At 40.9% G+C, this 17,558-nt stretch overlaps 1 protein-coding gene across 1 annotated transcript; it reads left to right on the top strand.

Moving 5' to 3' along the window:
- Positions 1 to 15,319: 15,319 nt before the first annotated feature.
- On the top strand, positions 15,320 to 15,838 carry LOC121774376 (ethylene-responsive transcription factor ERF017-like). Its single transcript, XM_042171264.1, has one exon. The coding sequence runs from the start codon at positions 15,320 to 15,322 to the stop codon at positions 15,836 to 15,838; it is 519 nt and encodes a 172-aa protein (XP_042027198.1).
- The last annotated feature ends 1,720 nt before the right edge of the window (positions 15,839 to 17,558 follow it).

The raw sequence follows: 17,558 nt of genomic DNA on the forward strand, positions 1-17,558 counted from the left end.
TTTTATGTAGTTAATATACTTATATATGCATCAAGTAAAAGTGGTTCTGATTTTCCAGAAATGTATGCAACATTTAAAAGAATTTCTTGATGGCGAAGAATTGATTTTGCAAGGTGATCGTTAGGGTGTCCACTTATAAGACGGACACCCCAATAGTCCCACCCCAGTTTTTGTCCATAGCCTCAAAATTTTGTTTCCGCCACTAAGGTGGACACTTCCAATAACTCCCAAATTTTATAATCAATTTTCATTTTAAAATGTTTTTTGTTTCAATCAAGTATAATTAAAATCATCGCAATGTAAATAATTAGAAAACGAGGTAATTGGACCCGAATATTCGTTGTATTGCAAAAGGGTAAAATTATACAACGAATATTTAAAATAAAATACAACTAAAAACTCCGCCACTTTTCTACTCGGTGTCGGAGTCGGCTTCTTCTTCTTCTTCTTCTTCTTCTTCTTCTTCTCCTCCTTCTTCTTCTCGGAGAATCTCCTTCTTCTCCTCCTTCTCGGAGAACCTCCTTCTTCTCCTCCTTCTCGGAGAACCTCCTCCTCCTCCTCCTCCTCCTCCTCCTTCTTCTTCTTCTTCTTCTTCTTCTTCTTCTTCTTCTTCTTCTTCTTCTTCTTCTTCTTCTTCTTCTTCTTCTTCTTCTTCTTCTTCTTCTTCTTCTTCTTCTTCTTCTTCTTTCTCTTCTCTTCTTCTCTCTCTTCTCCTCCTCCCTCCTCCTCCTCCTTCCCTCCTCCTCCTTCTTCCTTCTTCTCTTCTTCTTCTTCTTCTTCTTTTCTTCTTCTTCTTCTTCTTCTCTTCTTCTTTCTTCTTCTCCTCCTCCTCCTCCTCCTCCTCCTCCTCCTCCTCCTCCTCCTCCTCCTCCTCCTCCTCCTCCTTCTTCTCTTCTTCTTCTTCTTCTCCTCCTCCTCCTCCTCCTCCTCCTTCTCGGAGAACCTCCTTCTCCTCCTTATCCTTCTCCTTCTCCTCCTTCTTCTTCTTCTTCTTCTTCTTCTTCTTCTTCTTCTTCTTCTTCTTCTTCTTCTTCTTCTTCTTCTTCTTCTTCTTCTTCTTCTTCTTCTTCTGCTCCTTCGCCTTCTTCTCCTTCTTCTTCTCATTCCTTCTTCTCCTTCTTCTTCTCCTTTCTTCTTTTCATTCTTCTCCTTATTCACCTCCTCCTCCTCCCTCGCTGCTGCCGGCCGCAGTTTCCCCAGGCGCATCATCAACCAACCCCAACCGACGCCGCTGCCCGAGCCTCGGCTACCGCCATTGCCGCCGCCACCGCCGCCCCCGAGCCCCGGCTGCCGCCATTGCCGCCTCGGCCCCTACCTCCACCTCCTCCGGGACGCCGGAACTAAGCAGACCCATCATAGTATCTAGCGCGTCTTGATCTGCTTCGGTGAAAGGAGATTGGCTGGATTGGAAAGGGGACTCCGAACGCAGCTGGTTAAGCGCGTCGAGGTTGGGTCTGTAATCTCCAAATGCGGGGCGACTCAGATTCCGCTGAATAGGTGCAGGCGTTGGAGAAGACCTCCACGACTGAGATGGATGCCCACGGCGGGGGAGATTGACTCCACATCCACGGCTGAGCCGGAGACCCGCCATATCCCGCCGGCTGAGAAGGATATCCGTCATACCCCGATGGCTGTGAAGGATAGCCGACCGACGGCTGTGAAGGATCGCCGCCATAGCCCGATTCTTGCGAGCCGGGTGATTCGTCGTCTCCACCGTGCATTTTATAGAGAGCGAAAGTGTAGAGATTGAATGGAGGGATTTTGTGAAAATGATGAAAAAATAGGGGGTGGAAAGTGGTATTTATAGAGGTAAGTAATAAAAAAAAAAATCAAGTTGACCGTCGGCGCACCTATAGGCGTGGGAACGGAAGGCCTGGCGCGTCCTCGCCCTCCCATCGCCTGTCCGCTGTCCGCCCCCCACCGCCCCAAAGTCGTCGTCCGCCCCGGGGGCGGACACCTCCCCCACTATAAACCGCCCCGGGACCGCCCCCGCCGGGGCTATAGGCGGGACGGTACCATAGTGGATGCTCTTATATATTAATATGCTATTCTTTTTTTTTTGTCTCGTATTTTACATTCGTAAATTGGAATATATATTTATGAAAGTGTGAAAATGTTTATTGTTTTATTTGTAACAAGTAGGGCTAAAGCCTATGCCATAAATAAGCTATTATATAAGGCTTTATTAATATAGTTAATTAGGGTATCGGAAATGGGCCTGCTCTAAATATGTTGTTTGGCCCATTATGGCTGCATGATCATGTCTGGTTTAAAATAGTGTGGCCTAACTTTTTTTTAATTAGATCTACGGTATCCATCGGTAGGTATAGTTGCTATTTTTCGTGTTGATTTATACGAGCTCAAAGGGTAGGACAACTGGCCTAAAAATATAAAATCTGTCAATATTCAAAGACAGTGATTGACTGACCAAACTTTAATCACTAGTAATTGTAAATAAATTGATATATATGAGTAATGAGTTAATTTTGCGAGAATTTTCCATAGATGGAAATGAGATACTTTTATGGACGGATGAAAAAGAAAAGTGTTCTTATTTTTATGGGATGGAGGGAGTATAGTTATCGGTTATAAAAATTAAATATTGGCCATTACATTTTTTATTATATATGAGCAACAAATTAAAGGCCACATCGACTCGAATTTGAGACATTCAACTAGGCTTGCACACGGTTCAGGAACCGCCGGTTCCAGTTCATGAACCGGCGGTTCACGGTTCATGAAATGCATGAATCGGAACCGGCCCGCCTAGGGTCCCGGCGGTTCCGGTTCCGGTTCAAAAAACCGGCGGTTCAAGCGGGGGTTCAAAACCTCCGGTTTTCGGCCTGAACCGGCGGTTCGGCAATTTTTTTTTGCATTCTTCGATTAAATTACGACTCTAGCGTGTAATATTTATTCAACTTAAAATTAAATTACATTTCACTTTCGAAAGTTGTATCATCATATACAGTGTTCCCCTTTTTCGTAGGTGAGTTTTGGTGATGAGACAGCTATTTTGTTTTGCATTAATTGTATTTGTTTATGCATGAAATGTGCGTAAATAAAATTCAAAAAAGTACGATGAAAGTTGCAATTTTATTGAAATTACACGTTTACAAGTTACAGCAATTACAAAACGAAAAAATTAAATACAAGTTACAACAATTACAAATCGAGACTACTAGTCAACAACGAAACTAATTAAAAATGACAAAAAAGACTTAGAAGTTCTTATTAAAAAAATTATAAGTATATATACTCCTAATCGGCGAAGGAGATCTTTCTACATAACTAAATTAAGGACACCTTTAGCAATTCAACTTTAAATGTTGAGTTTAGTCTAATAATCAACAATTATAGTAGAATTGTCAAAAGTTTCCCGGATTTAGCCGTATAGAGAAATCTACTTCATCGACTAGAGTATATACAAATACAATTATGTAATTGTATTTGCATATTTTTAAAATAGAAACAAATGGGAAAAAAATAAAGGAAAAGGACTTGAACTCAACTTAAATTTTAAATTTAAGTTGAGATGCCTACGTATCCCCAATGCTCATTTGCATTAGGGAATCAAAGCCCACGTAGTTCTCTTACCTTACTTAACTATTTGGCTTGGCCGGCGGCGGTTTACGGTTGGCCTACGATTCATCCCCGGTGAATTCATCTTGTGATCCCTCCTAACGATCATCCCAATCATTTTCTTGTTCTCTGACGTCGGCTTTGGCCCAATCATTAAGTAACATCACGGCTTCCATATTTTTCGCCGAGAGCTTACTTCTTAATTCATCCAACACAAGCGAGCCAACACTAAAAGCGGACTCGACGACGACAGTGGAAGCCGGAACAGAGAAAATCTCCTTGGCCATTGACGCAAGGATGGGAAAATCTTTTCTCGTGGGTTCCCCACCAATCGAGGACGTCGATTTGGGCGGGAGGAGTAGGACCTTCATAACCAAATAAAAAGAGTGAATCGAAATATAAATCCAATTCACTTACTATACCTAAGCTTATTCTGCCGGTGCTGTAGCTGTATAGGTCGGCTAGTTGGGACGCGGCGTCGGGGTCATCATAATCGGCTTGAAATGCAAAGTCATAGTTATGTTGTGGAGGAGGGAGGGTCTTCTGACTTGGTGGATGTTGCTTTACTTGGTTTCATATTCGGTGTAGAGAGCTCGCAAGTTATACTCGAAGGTTTGTTGGACAATGGACCGGTTCGGGAGGGTTATTTGAAAGGTTTCTGAGAGGTCTACTCCAAATTCGTCACTGGTATCGGATTGGATTGCTTGAAGGGGGCCAAGATCAATTGAACTCAAATTGTATAATAAAACTCCTAAATCCTAGAGGTACCGACTAATTTCCATTTTGGATCCAATACCTTTGCAATCAAAAACACGGTTGAAACCTCACTGAAATACTTGAGCCATTTTTCAATCATGTAATATAAGACACATATTAGCTCAGGGGAAGAGGAAGCATTTTTCATTGCAGTTTTAAAACCAAGGGATATGTACATGCAATGCTCTAAAACACGAACAACAGTGCAGTAATAAACACCCGACAATTCAACAGTGACATTTTTAAAATTTTTAAACAATTTAAATAAAGCCACAATGTGTTCCCAACAACTATGCGAAAGATATAAATCATGAACGGGATAGGTTCTATAAAAATTACATGAAGCATCTTTATGTGTCAAAGTAGAATTCAGACAATCATATGTTGAATTTCATCTATGAGACACATCCATAGTAAAATTCGTATACCTGACATTCTTTTGATGGCAATATTTCTTCCATGCTTTGCCAATAGCTGGCTTTTGATGGATTAATCTAACTGCAGTTCTAATAGGAGAAACATGCTTTTGCCATAATTCAAGCGCATCTTGTACACATATATTTAAAATATGACAAATGCATCGTTGATGAAAATACTTACCTCCAATTACCGGTGTACAAGCCGAAATCAAATCGCCAATACTTGCGGTGTTGGCAGTTGCCTTATCAAAACCGATAGAAAATATCTTGTTGCATAATTGAAACTCATTTAAAACTTGTATAATCAAAGAAGCAATTTCAGGTGCAGTGTGTGGAGTTTCAAATTCTCTAAAACCTATTAAACGCCTGTTTAAAGTCCAACTATTGTACACAAAGTGAACCATAATGCCCATGTATGAATGACGGTTAAAACAATCCGTCCACACATCGGAGCAAATGTTCACTCTGTGGCCCAAGTTGACTAAATAACGTGATAATTCTACCTTTTTCTCCAAACATTGCCGAACGGTAGATCGTTGCACGATCATTCTACCAATTCTCTTGATTGCTACGTTCAAACCATTTTGCATAGTAACCTCAAATTTTTTGTCATCATAAAAGTTAAAAGGAAAGTGCTTCATTGCCGCCCATCTAGTCATAACATCAGAAAAAAAATTTTGATCATATTTAAACAGAGGCGTACCTGACGAACCCGAGCCGCAGGGCCCGGGTTGCTGCGGCTCGGGTTGGAAGTTGAGTTGGGTTTGGGTAGAGGTAGTGCCACATTCTACCGGATGCTTCGTCACCAAATGGCGCCGGAGGATGCCATATCCTCCACCACTCGCAAATTTGTACACTTTATCGCAATAGTTGCAGTAAGCATGAAACGCCGATGTCTCTTCTTGAGAGGTCGGATCATGAGGACTTGGAATCACCACCAGGACCTTCTTGTAGTGTGAAAAAAATGTCAGATTTCAAAGCTTTTGCCATGTTAGTGGGTGGAGGATGGGGAGACATCTCCTCATTTCCGCCGGTGTTAGACGGAATACGAGAATGAGATCTATCCTCGTTGGTGTCCGAGTCCGACGATATACCAACGTCGAATTCGTCAGCTTGTTGGGAACCACCTCCCCTACCCCCTCTTGTTGCATTTCAGCGAGCAGCATGGCGGTCCTATGATCTTCTTCTATCTACAAATATTATATAAGTTGAAGTTATAAGTATGAACGCAAAAAAAATTATGAACTCAATTTTATGAAATTATGAAATATGAATTGGAAAAATAATTTTTCATTACTTACCAGCATGCGTTCAGCCTGTACTCGGGACACCTCTTCCATAATTTCTCGACGACTAGGTCGCCTTGATTTTGAGGGACGACTAGTACTTTGATCTTGAGCAATACCCTTGCCCCGATCACCACGACCCGATCCACCACGAGAAGAAGACATATTGAATTATTGATGAATGAAAGTAAACTTGTATGGATGAAATATGTATGGTGTATAAAATAAGTGGTAAAGTACGAGCACAATAACAAATATAGTAGTGAGAGTGTGAGTCGAGCGAGACTAGTGCGTATTAGAATGTAGAAACTAGTAAACAACTTGAGCAATTAGAGAGAATGAGGAGAGAATAGAGAAATGGAGATTGAGAGAAGGAAATCCTTGTTAACACAAGAATGGAGTGAGTAGAAATGAGGGGTAAGTGGAGTATTTATAGGAGTAAAATAGGAAGAAAAAAAATTCAAATTTTGATTTCGGCCCGAACCGGCAGTTTACCGCCTAAACCGGCGGTTCAAGCATAAACCGGCGGTTCGGTCCACGGTTTTGCACCGAGAACCGCCGGTTTCTGACCGGTTTTGCTGGCCTACCCACTGCAGCCTATGCCCTACGCCTGAAAAGTAGCAGGAACCGGCAGAAACCGGCTAAAACCGCCGGTTTTCTGAACCGTGCCTGAAACCCTGCAAACCCTATGCCGGAAAATTATCGTTTGAACCGTTGAACCGCCGGTTCACGGTTCACGAAACCTTTGACCCTTAATCGGCCCGTTGGAACCGGCAAACCGCCGGACGGTTCAAACCGCCGGTTCCGGTCTCGGTCCCGGTTCCGGTTCATGAACCGGTTCATAAAAATATTTCCGACCCTCCTACTCTAAGTGACACATTTTTCTTTTTGGAATGTGAAACTCTAAATGATACTACATTTCTAAATCTAGAAACATCACTCTCTCTACTTATTCTCTCTTTCTTACTTTACTCTCTCCACTTTACTCACAAAACAACACTATATAAAATTTCGTGTTAAATTAGAAATGCTCCACTTAGAATGAGACGAAGAAAGTAGCAAGTAAATAGAAAGGTCATATCTTCCTCATCATCCTTGCCCTAACACTAACAAAGATGGCCAGCTCAAATCCAAGCATTGCAACTCTATCTTTCTTCCTTATTTTCTTCCATATTACTTGTTTCAAACTATGCAAATGCAACTCTATTTTGTGCCCACAAATTGAGAAACAGTCCCTCCATACCATCAACTCTCTTCATGGGATGATGATAATGATGTCAACTGTTGCAAATGGAATGGTGTAGTTTGCAAAAACTCAAGTGGCCATGTCCACCAACTCCATCTCCGCAGTTTGAGTTTGAGAGGCCAAATCAATTCATCTTTGCTCAATCTCAAACACTTGACTCATCTTGACTTGAGTCTCAACAACTTCAAACAAACAATCCCTTCCTTCTTCGGATCATTCACAAAGCTCGAGCTTTTCAACCTCTCTTTTGCTGGATTTCATGGAGTGATTCCCCATACCATCGGGAACCTTTCATATCTACGCACTCTAGATATGGCCGGGTTTCCAAACATCGTTCCAGCAGGTCACGACAACTACTATCACGGCAAAACTTTGGCTAGTTTTTCAGACATGAAATTTGCTGCTGATGTAAGCTTTCCAAACCTGCTACAAGTTGATAATCTTGAATGGTTATCGCGGCTTTCTAAACTTGAGAATCTCAATATGAACTTTGTGAACCTCCCGTCGGGAAACCTCATCCAAAACTTCTCGACGACTAGGTCGTTGGGATCTTTTAGAACGAGCAGTTTGATCTTGGGCAATTCCTTTTTCCCGATCACCGCCACGAGAAGAAGACATATTGCAAAGTGAAAGTAATATAGAATATGGATTATGGAGTATGGAATGGTAAGCAAATAACAACTTAAGTAGTGAAAGAGAGCACAATCACAACAATAAAGTAGTAAACAATTTGAGCAAATTAGAGATAATGGAGATAGAGAATAGAGAAATTGAGATTGAGAATATAAATCTTTGTTAACACAAGAATGTGGTGAGTAAAAATGATGAGGAAGTGAGGTATTTACACGTAATAGAAAATTGGAAGAAATTAAAAATAAAAAAAATAAAAAAATTCAAATTTCGGCCGGTTTACCGCCTGAACCGGCGGTTTTGGTCTGAACCTTCAGTCCACGGTTTATGACGAAAACCGGCGGTTTCTGCCCGGTTTTCAAACCTATACATTGCCACCTGAAAAAGTACCTGAACTGTCGGAAACCGGCGGTTTCTGACGTAAACCGCCGGTTTTTCTGCACACCTAGCCTGAAAAACCTGAAAACTTATGACCATAGCCGGAATCCTACCGTTGGAACCGTTAAACCGCCGGTTACGGTTCCTAATATTCCTAAACCTGAACCGGCCCGCTTGAACCGCCAAACCGTCTGCCGGTTCGAACTTCCGCTGCTAGTTCCGGTTCCGGTTCGATTCCGGCGGTTCCGAACCGCCGGTTCGGTTCGGTTGCCTATCTTGATCTATCAAGAAACTCCATGCGGGGTCGAATTCCCAGCAGCCTTGCATTCATATCTGGTTTGGGTTATCTCGACTTGTCTTACAACTACTTAACAGGAAGGATTCCAGAAGGCACGCAGCTCCAGAGCTTCAACTCTTCAAGCTTCGCCGGTAACCATCTCTGCGGCTTGCCATTAACAAGCAACTGCAATGATGGAGGAAAAGAGATGAATGAGAAAGCAGTCTAGGTTGAGTGGTTTTATGTGCTGCTATGTTTGGGTTATGCATTGGGATTTTCAGTAGTTTGCACGAGTTTAGTGTTGAAGAAGGGGTGGAGAGAGGCATATTTTGGGTTGCTAGAGAGGATGTGGATAAGCCTCACAATATATAAATAGGACTAGCAATGTATTATATATACCTCTAGTCTCAAATTCTAGTGTAATGTTGTTTTCTTTTCTCCCAGTTTAGCTAAAACTATTGTAACATTAAATCAACTTTCCATATGCATGATTTATAATAGTGAAGATGTTGGTCACAAATTTTGAGCAAAGAGGTTGCTTAAAGAAGATAGTAAAAGTTTGGTTGGGCCATTTTATCAAACAGGAACTGGCCACATATTACGACGAAAATTGGCAAACTATAAAGCACTCCTTATTCAATTTGAACTTACGATGAAAGAAATTGACAAAGTAGAAACCTGCAACGACGCATTGCTTCTTCACCGATTAACAATGCATTATCTCCGCACTCTCAAATTCCATGGTGTAATGTTGTTTTCTTTTTCTCCCAGTTTAGCTAACAGTATCATAATCTGAAAAATAACTTTCCATAGTTAAGTTGTTGAGAACAAATACTGAGCAAAGAAATTACTCATGAAGAGAGCAAAAGTATTGTTGGGGCATTTTATCAAACATGAATTGTTCATAATTTTAACTCATCACGAAAGAATTGGCTTTTGGCTTCAATTTTATGCTAAATAGGTCGGAAGTTGATAAACTTATAATGAACATAAAAATGGGGCTTCTGAATAAAATTATTTCTTTAAAACGTAAAAGAATGCACAAGCGAAAAGGCCAAGCCCATTGGGCTCACTTGCATAGTTGCACGCAGTGATTGGGCCGACAAGGCTTCTCATGTAACACACAATTCAATAGGATATGTAAAAGTTGAGATTTAAAGTTGAGCCATTTTCAACATTTAACTGCTCAATAAAGACATACATAAATATAGTGATTTTCTTTGTCCGTCATTACGAGTCCTGTTTTACCACTTTATTTTGTCCACTATTAGAAGTCTCGATTCACTTTATGTTGCTTTGTAGACACCTCAAAGGATAGGATAACTGGCCAAAAATTTAAAGTTATTACATATCCAAAGGCCGGATCGACTAGCCAAACTTTAATAGCAAGTGATTCAACTATAAAAACACATTTCATTATTTTTTATTATTTTTTTTTATAGTCACTCAACTTTTTTCGAAGCCATCCAACTTATATTCTTGTCGTCGAGATGATTCTTCCACTATATAATTAGTCGTCTTAAGGCACTTCAAATAAGACACTTCAAACGTTTAGATTTGATTGGGAGTAGTATATTTATACTTATATAAAAGGAGAATTTTGAAGAAAATAGCAAGTGTTATTATGATATTTTTAATGAAACTAAAGAAGTGAGAAGATTTAGTATTTATTTTTGTGAGAATTAGGTGAAGTGGAAATGAAAAAGGTTTTTAATGATAATAAGAGTGTTATTATTCGTTATTTTTTTATTAAATTAGAGATGTGCATACTAAATTAGTAAATTACATAAGCACCACGTAATTATAATAAACATTAATCAAATAAATCGTGATTACTAATTAAATAATTTTATGCAATGCATGATTACTATTTTTATTAGGGGGGCTTATAAACCAATAGCATGATTCTTATGATAATGTGGTTTTCATTATTTGTGTGCTTGTATAATGAAGTCAATATCATACTCTCTCTATTCCATAGTAATAGAGTCATTTTGTTATTTTGGTACGTTCCATAGTAATAGAGTCATTTCCTTTTTTTAGTAAAAGTCAACACATTTCTCCACACCTACTTTACATTCTCTTACTTTATTCTCTCTTCATCTCTCTACCTTTTTCATTTTTCATTTTATTCTCCATTTACTTAACTCACCAAACACAATTTTTCTTAATCTCCGTGCCGAAATGAAACGCCTCCATTACTATAGAACAGATGGAGTAGCATTTGGTAGAAAACACAAAGCCATGAAAGTGGGCTTTTCTTTGTTTGGTTCAATCCACAAACTGACAAATTAAATACTTCATGCATTCCTGAAAATTAATTACTTCATTTTCTGTATTCATTTTTAAAAAATAATAATAAATAGTTAAATTGGAAATATTGTAAATTAAGAGAAAGAATAATGTAGAGGATTTTACTTTACCCTCTCTCCATCTTAACCATTTATTATCATTTTCCAAAAAATGATAATGTGTCAAATTTTTAGGGACGAATGAAGCCAAATTTTGAACCAAATCCCTCAGACAATTAATACCCAGAAATCTTATCTCTAGCTACCGTCTCCATCATGTTGCCCAATTCTCGCCTTCCTCTACCTTTACTTATATGATATATCTGACCATGAAAGCCCGCACAGCTCACAAATTCATGGACCAAGTACAACAGGGGTATGCGGCGAGCGGACCTCCAGTTCACTATATTCGAATTAGAATTCGCTTTAGCAATTGTTTTGTAACACTCCCTCTGTCATGTAGAATAGAAAATTTGATAACTATGCAAATTTTAATGTAAAATTAATAAAATAATTAATAGAGTAATGTAAAATGATTGAAATTTTGTTAATACTATACAATATACATATATAAAAGTCAAGCTTTGAAAATATGTACTCCCTCCGTCCCTCATAATTCGTCACCATTTGACCCGGCACGGGTTTTAAGACACGTAATAGAAAGTTGGTTGAAAAAGTTGGTGGCATGTGAGTCCTACTTTTATATATTGGTTTTATAATAAAATGTGAGTGTGGATGAGTTAGAGCATCCACTACGATGTCCCTCCACCGTCCCTTAAAAAAAATAAAAAATGAAATTTAATGAATAGTAATTTAAGGGACGGAATACGGGACGGTTAAGGGACGGAGCGTTGCAGGTTCCGTCCCTTAACCGTCCCTTAAATTACTATTCATTAAATTTCATTTTTTATTTTTTTTTCCAACCCAATTCAATTAAAACAAACACACTTTATTAAAATTAAAACAACATTAAAATTCAAAAAAAATAGAAAATGGACATAATTAAAATCCTAAAAAAATAAAAATGACATAATTTAATTTTCTCCGCCAAAGTTTTCCCAAATGTGCTCAATTAGATTCTCTTGGAGTTGGGCGTGGGCGCTAGAGTCGCGTGTCATTGCCCGAATAGACAACCGTTCTTGTATTGACGGATGCGCTCCACTTCGTGGCAGCAGTTGAGCTTCCGGGGGATTCAGGGTCGAACCAATTTCCCGCCTCGGGTCCTTCGTCTTGGACAATCATGTTGTGCAAGATTATGCACGTATACATGATGTCAACCATGCTCTCTATGAACCACGAACGAGCCGGGGCTTTGATGATGTTGAAGCGCGCTTGGAGAACCCCGAACGCCCTCTCCACATCCTTGCGAGCAGCCTCCTGCTTCTGCGCAAAAAGAGCCTGCTTTGGGTTCGCAGGCCTGTTGCACGTCTTCACGAAGGTCGGCCACTTCGGGTAGATGCCGTCGGCGAGATAGTACCCCATTTTATACAGCCGGTTGTTGGCGACGAAGTTGATGGCCGACGCTTTACCATCCAAAACTTCGGTAAAGAGGTCGGACTGGTGAAGCACGTTTATGTCGTTGTTCGAGCCAGGGACCCCGAAGTACGCGTGCCAGATCAAAGCCGGTAGTCGGCAACGGCCTCGAGCACAACGGTTGGGTGGGTGCTTGTGTGGCCGCTCGTGTAGGACCCCCTCCAAGCCACCGGGCAATTCTTCCATTGCTAGTGCATGCAATCGACACTGCCAAGCATCCCGGGGAATCCGTGCACTTGTTCGTGCAGGTCGAGGAAGAACTGACAATCGGTCGTGCTTGCCCTCCGGAGAAATTTGTCGGTAAAGGCTGCCCGGACGCCTTTGCAGAATTTGAGCAAGCACATGCGCCCAGTGGTGTCTCCGATGTGGAGGTATTCGTCGAACATGTCGGTCGTTTGTCCAGTCGCAAGCTGACGGATTGCTGCAGTACATTTCTGCAGCCTCGTGTGGCTGGGACGCCCGACCGCGTCGAACCCTTCTCGGAAGAACTCTTCCATGGCCGCCAAAGTATTCGCGATGTGGAGAAATAGCGGTTTACTCATGCGAAAACGGCGACGGAAGTAGGTTTCTCCCCAAATCGGGTTATCGCAGAAGTAGTCGCGTACTAACCTTGCGGCGGCTTCCTCCCGGTTGCGATGGATGTATGTCCGGGAGCGTCGTGGAGGCGGCGCGGCTTCCTCCGCCTCTCGGTGTCGATCTTCTTCAAGTGATTGTTCCATTAGTTGACGCATTTGCGCAAAAGGATCCATTTGTTTGAGTTGATTTAAGATGAAATTGGAGTGGTTATAGAGAGGATTTGAGAGGAATAGATGTGTGTTTGTGTGTGAAATGAGTATGAATTGGGGGCGCGACACGTCGCCCGGGCGCGTGTCGGGAAGGCGCGTCCCTTGTCTCGCGGCTACGGGTTGGGGACAGGCTCGGTACGAGACGAACGTTGCAACGCGTCCCGCGGCGGAACCGTCCCTCCGGGACGGAACGCGAGCCCCGCGCGGGACGCGTAGTTGATGCTCTTAGTGGAATGTAGGGTCCACTACCAAAAATGGTAAAAGTGAAAGGTGACAATTTTTTAGGGACGGACGAAAAAGGAACTAGATGATAAATTTTCAGGGATGGAGGGAGTATAAATTTTGCCGTTATTTTGCAATATTTATAAGTTATGGAATGAATATGAATATTTATGAAAAAACTAATTCCTTCCAATGGCCATTAGAGCATGCGCAGCGGTGGACGGACGACGTTCGTCCGTCCGTGCCACTGGCATGGACAAGCTCCACCGCCGCTGCGCTCGCGCCGCTGGCACGACGCTGCTCGCTACGAAGAGCACGTCCGTGCCAGCGAGCAGGCGACGTGGCGGCACGCGATTTGCCGTTGCCTTTGGAATATTTTTTTTATTAAAAATCGGTTTTTAATTAAAAAACCGATAAAAAAAATTTCACTTCCCAAAAAAAATATATCCGTTTATTACCACTTTTAAATTTTTTTTTAATTTTTTTCCCCAAAAATACACATTTTCATTTATAAATACCCCCACTTTCACACCCAAAAATTCACACCAAACTACACAATTCTCATCTTCATTCTCCCATATCCATTCTCATCTTCATTCTCCCATATCCATTCTCAATTTTTCTTCCACTCCTACACCATAACAATGTCCGGCCACGGCGATAACCCCCCGGGCTCCGGTTGGAACCCAGAATGGTTCGGTTCACCACCGTTTCCTAGTCCGGAAACGGAATACTCGTCCCCTCCTCAAACCCAAAGTTCGGGCTTTCCGAGTGGCTACCGGCCATACCCAATCGACGACCAATGTGTCATATCCACTATGACCCCCTCGCAACTTCGATCGCACGAGGCCATGATATTGGGCCTCCAAAGACAATTGGGGGTAGTGCCGCCGGATGAGTAGTCGTCCACGAGGGTATTTTTAGCTTTTAATTATGTAATTTTTAATTTTTAGGAGTTTAATTATGTAATTTTTAATTTTTAGGATTTTAATTATGTCTTTTTTATTTTATTTGTAATTTGTAATATTTATTGTGTTTTTAATGAATTTTAATATTATGGAAATGTTTTTGTTTATTTGAATTTTAAATTGAATTGTGATCGTCCTTGCGGAAGAGCACAGTTGTGGGTGTTGTGCTCTTGCCAGAGAGCAGGCAGGAATAGTTGCGCCGGGCCCACAACCGTGCTCGCTGGTAAGAGCACGGTTGTGGATGCTCTTACATGCGTTTTTGGAGTAATTGGTATAAATTGAGTTGTTATCCACGATTGCAAAATTATTTATTGATTAATGGACATCTAAAAAAGGAAAATCCAACTTTTTAAAAAGGAAAATTTATCAAAAATATAAAATTCACTAGTTTTAGAGACTGATAAAATGACAGAAAATAGATTAATTTAGAAAGCCGGTTACACCAGGATTATATATAAGCTGCAATAGTGCAATGCAATGTTAATCAAATCTAGGAAATCCTAACAACCAAAACAGGTAACTTAGTAACCTTATTCCTCAAAATGGAAATTGAAAATTCTTGCACGTGTATTCAAATCGGTAAATCCCTATTTTTTTCATCTAAACGCTTTTAATCACTAGAGTCAACGCGCTCCGACATTTCAATTTTGACTGTGATTGTGTTCAACTTCAACATCATTTGGTCTGTGCCCTGCCCCCCAACCCTCTCACTATCTATACATAAACGCACATGATTATATATCACTATATATATATAGGTAATCATGCATGCATTATGCATTATGCATTATGCATACACAATCTCTTCACTTAATTCCATGCACTTCTTAATTTTATACAGACAACAACGAAGTACAATTCAGTTGTTAATACACTTTCTCTCCAACTAGTAAGTCTGAAGATTAGTTCAATTGTTAAAACAGTTGTCCTCCAACTAGTAAGTCTGAAGATGTCTGATGCGGTGGAAACGGCCGCCGAAGCTAAGTACAGGGGCGTACGGAAGCGAAAATGGGGGAAGTACGTGTCCGAGATACGCCTCCCGAACAGCCGGGAGCGTATATGGCTCGGCTCGTATGAGACGGCAGAGAAGGCGGCGCGGGCTTTTGACGCGGCCCTCTTCTGCCTCCGAGGCCGCACCGCCAACTTCAACTTCCCGGACGACCCGCCCGCCATTGTGGGAGGGCAGGGGCTGGGTCGGTCCGAGATTCAAGCGGTGGCACAGAGCTACGGGAATAGCTATGGCGCCGCCGACAATGGGTTTGAGGGTCGGGCGTCGGGTGAGGTGGATTTGGTTGATGGATCTTTTTGGAAAATGGTGGACATGAATATTGGGGAAAATGCGGGCTGCAGTTCGGATTTTGAGCTGTTTGAGGAGCCCAGTGAAATGTATATGGATCCAAATTATGAAGCCCGGGTGTGTGAAGAAGAGGAGGAGGGGAGTTATTATCACGGGCTTTGGAGTTTTTAAGATTTTCTAAAGCTGGTCGATTCAGATTTTCTATCATATTCATAGGATATGTATGTCTTTAACAAAGACTTCAAAATCTTCCACAATAAAATAAGACTATATATATAATATTACTTATTATTCTATTTGTATGCATTTTAAAATTTGAATCATATTTAACTTTTATTTCTTGGAAGGAAGATATTCAAACAATGAAAACCATCTATATCAATAGTGGCATATGAAAATCAAACCTCATATCTAGAAATACGAACAGCCAAGTCGATCTAAATTTAGTTATGAAATGCATTTCTGAAAAATAAATTCAATGAGGTTTTGATGAAAATACCTTGAACCATTTCCACCGGGGGTCGTCGCAATCGTCGTCCACAGGCGTGGGTTTAGCCATGAAGACCAATCACCCCTCTCAACACCTCATGAATATATCGAGAAACGGTATGTCCGGATCGCAAATACTCAAACCCTATTATTCGATTCTTTTTGTGATGAGCGAGGATGCTTAAGAGCATAGACACTTGCTCCTCAACGCTTACAAATTTCCGATCTTTCAAACCCATGCACTCACGTAGTAGCAGACACAACCGTCCAAAGCAGTTACGGTCCATCTGGAGATTGTTCACACAGTCCGTGTCAGTTAAACGTACCAGCCTATCCATACGTCGAATTTGCTCCGGTATCTTCCACAACAGGTCAGTAACCATGGTTGTATCATCTTCTTCATCACTACTCCTCTGCCGACTAAAATACTCAGCCAAACTAAGCAGAAGAAAAGATTGTTGGCGCTGCCGGCGAACCAAATCTTCAACTACAACCAATACATTTTCAATCTCCTTTCGTTTTTTTATTTTCCCGGTCCATGCCTGTACACAACTACAACACATAGCAACCAACAACACTTAAGCATAACTACTTGCATTCATTTGTAACTGCTAGCTTATGCCTTTTATCTACTGGGAGATTCTCATCAAATTCGAAGAACTAAAAAATGAAATTTACCACAGATTATACACTGCGACTAATCAAACCGCTTAAATGAACATTCATTACGCAAACATACAGGTAAATCGACCTTAAAAACATAATCCTACTGGTCAAATATTCCCATTCAATCAATATACAAACCATGGAAAAAATTGCTAATGAAAACGGAGAAATTATTCACTTTATGATAGACATCCAAGAGGGGAATACCATAATCAAATATAGCAACAATCCTAATTATAATTGAACTGTAGAACCTGCACCAAATAAAACACCATATAATTCAAATCTAATCTTATTTGTATGTATGATCAAATTGAGGGTCATTCATAGATGTTGCAGACAACAACCATCTACCCACGACGGAGAGCGTCGAGCTCGAAAGTCTACACAACAACAAAATGGTTGGATTTACCGACCTGTGTGGAGTTTTCTTTGCGGTGATTACGGATTTGCTGCGTTTTTGCAGTGGCCTTCGAGCAGCAATGAGGATGGAGAGAAAGAGGGTAAAAGGGGAAGAAGAGGGGGTTTCTTTTTCGAACAATGAAACTCCGTCTCACTAAACCTACTTTTTTGGGGGTTAGAGTTACCAATTGAATTGGGGTAGGTAACATTAATTTCAAGCGGGCCGTCTTTTTTCAAACGGGCTTGATAAAAAACAACTAATGCAAACAAACGATGGTTAGAAAGGTCCACGTCAGCATTTTTCATCCTTTTCCTACTCTACTCATCTAATCAA

The sequence above is a fragment of the Salvia splendens genome, chromosome 2 (assembly GCF_004379255.2).
Source record: "Salvia splendens isolate huo1 chromosome 2, SspV2, whole genome shotgun sequence".
Classification (NCBI taxonomy): Eukaryota; Viridiplantae; Streptophyta; class Magnoliopsida; order Lamiales; family Lamiaceae; genus Salvia; species Salvia splendens.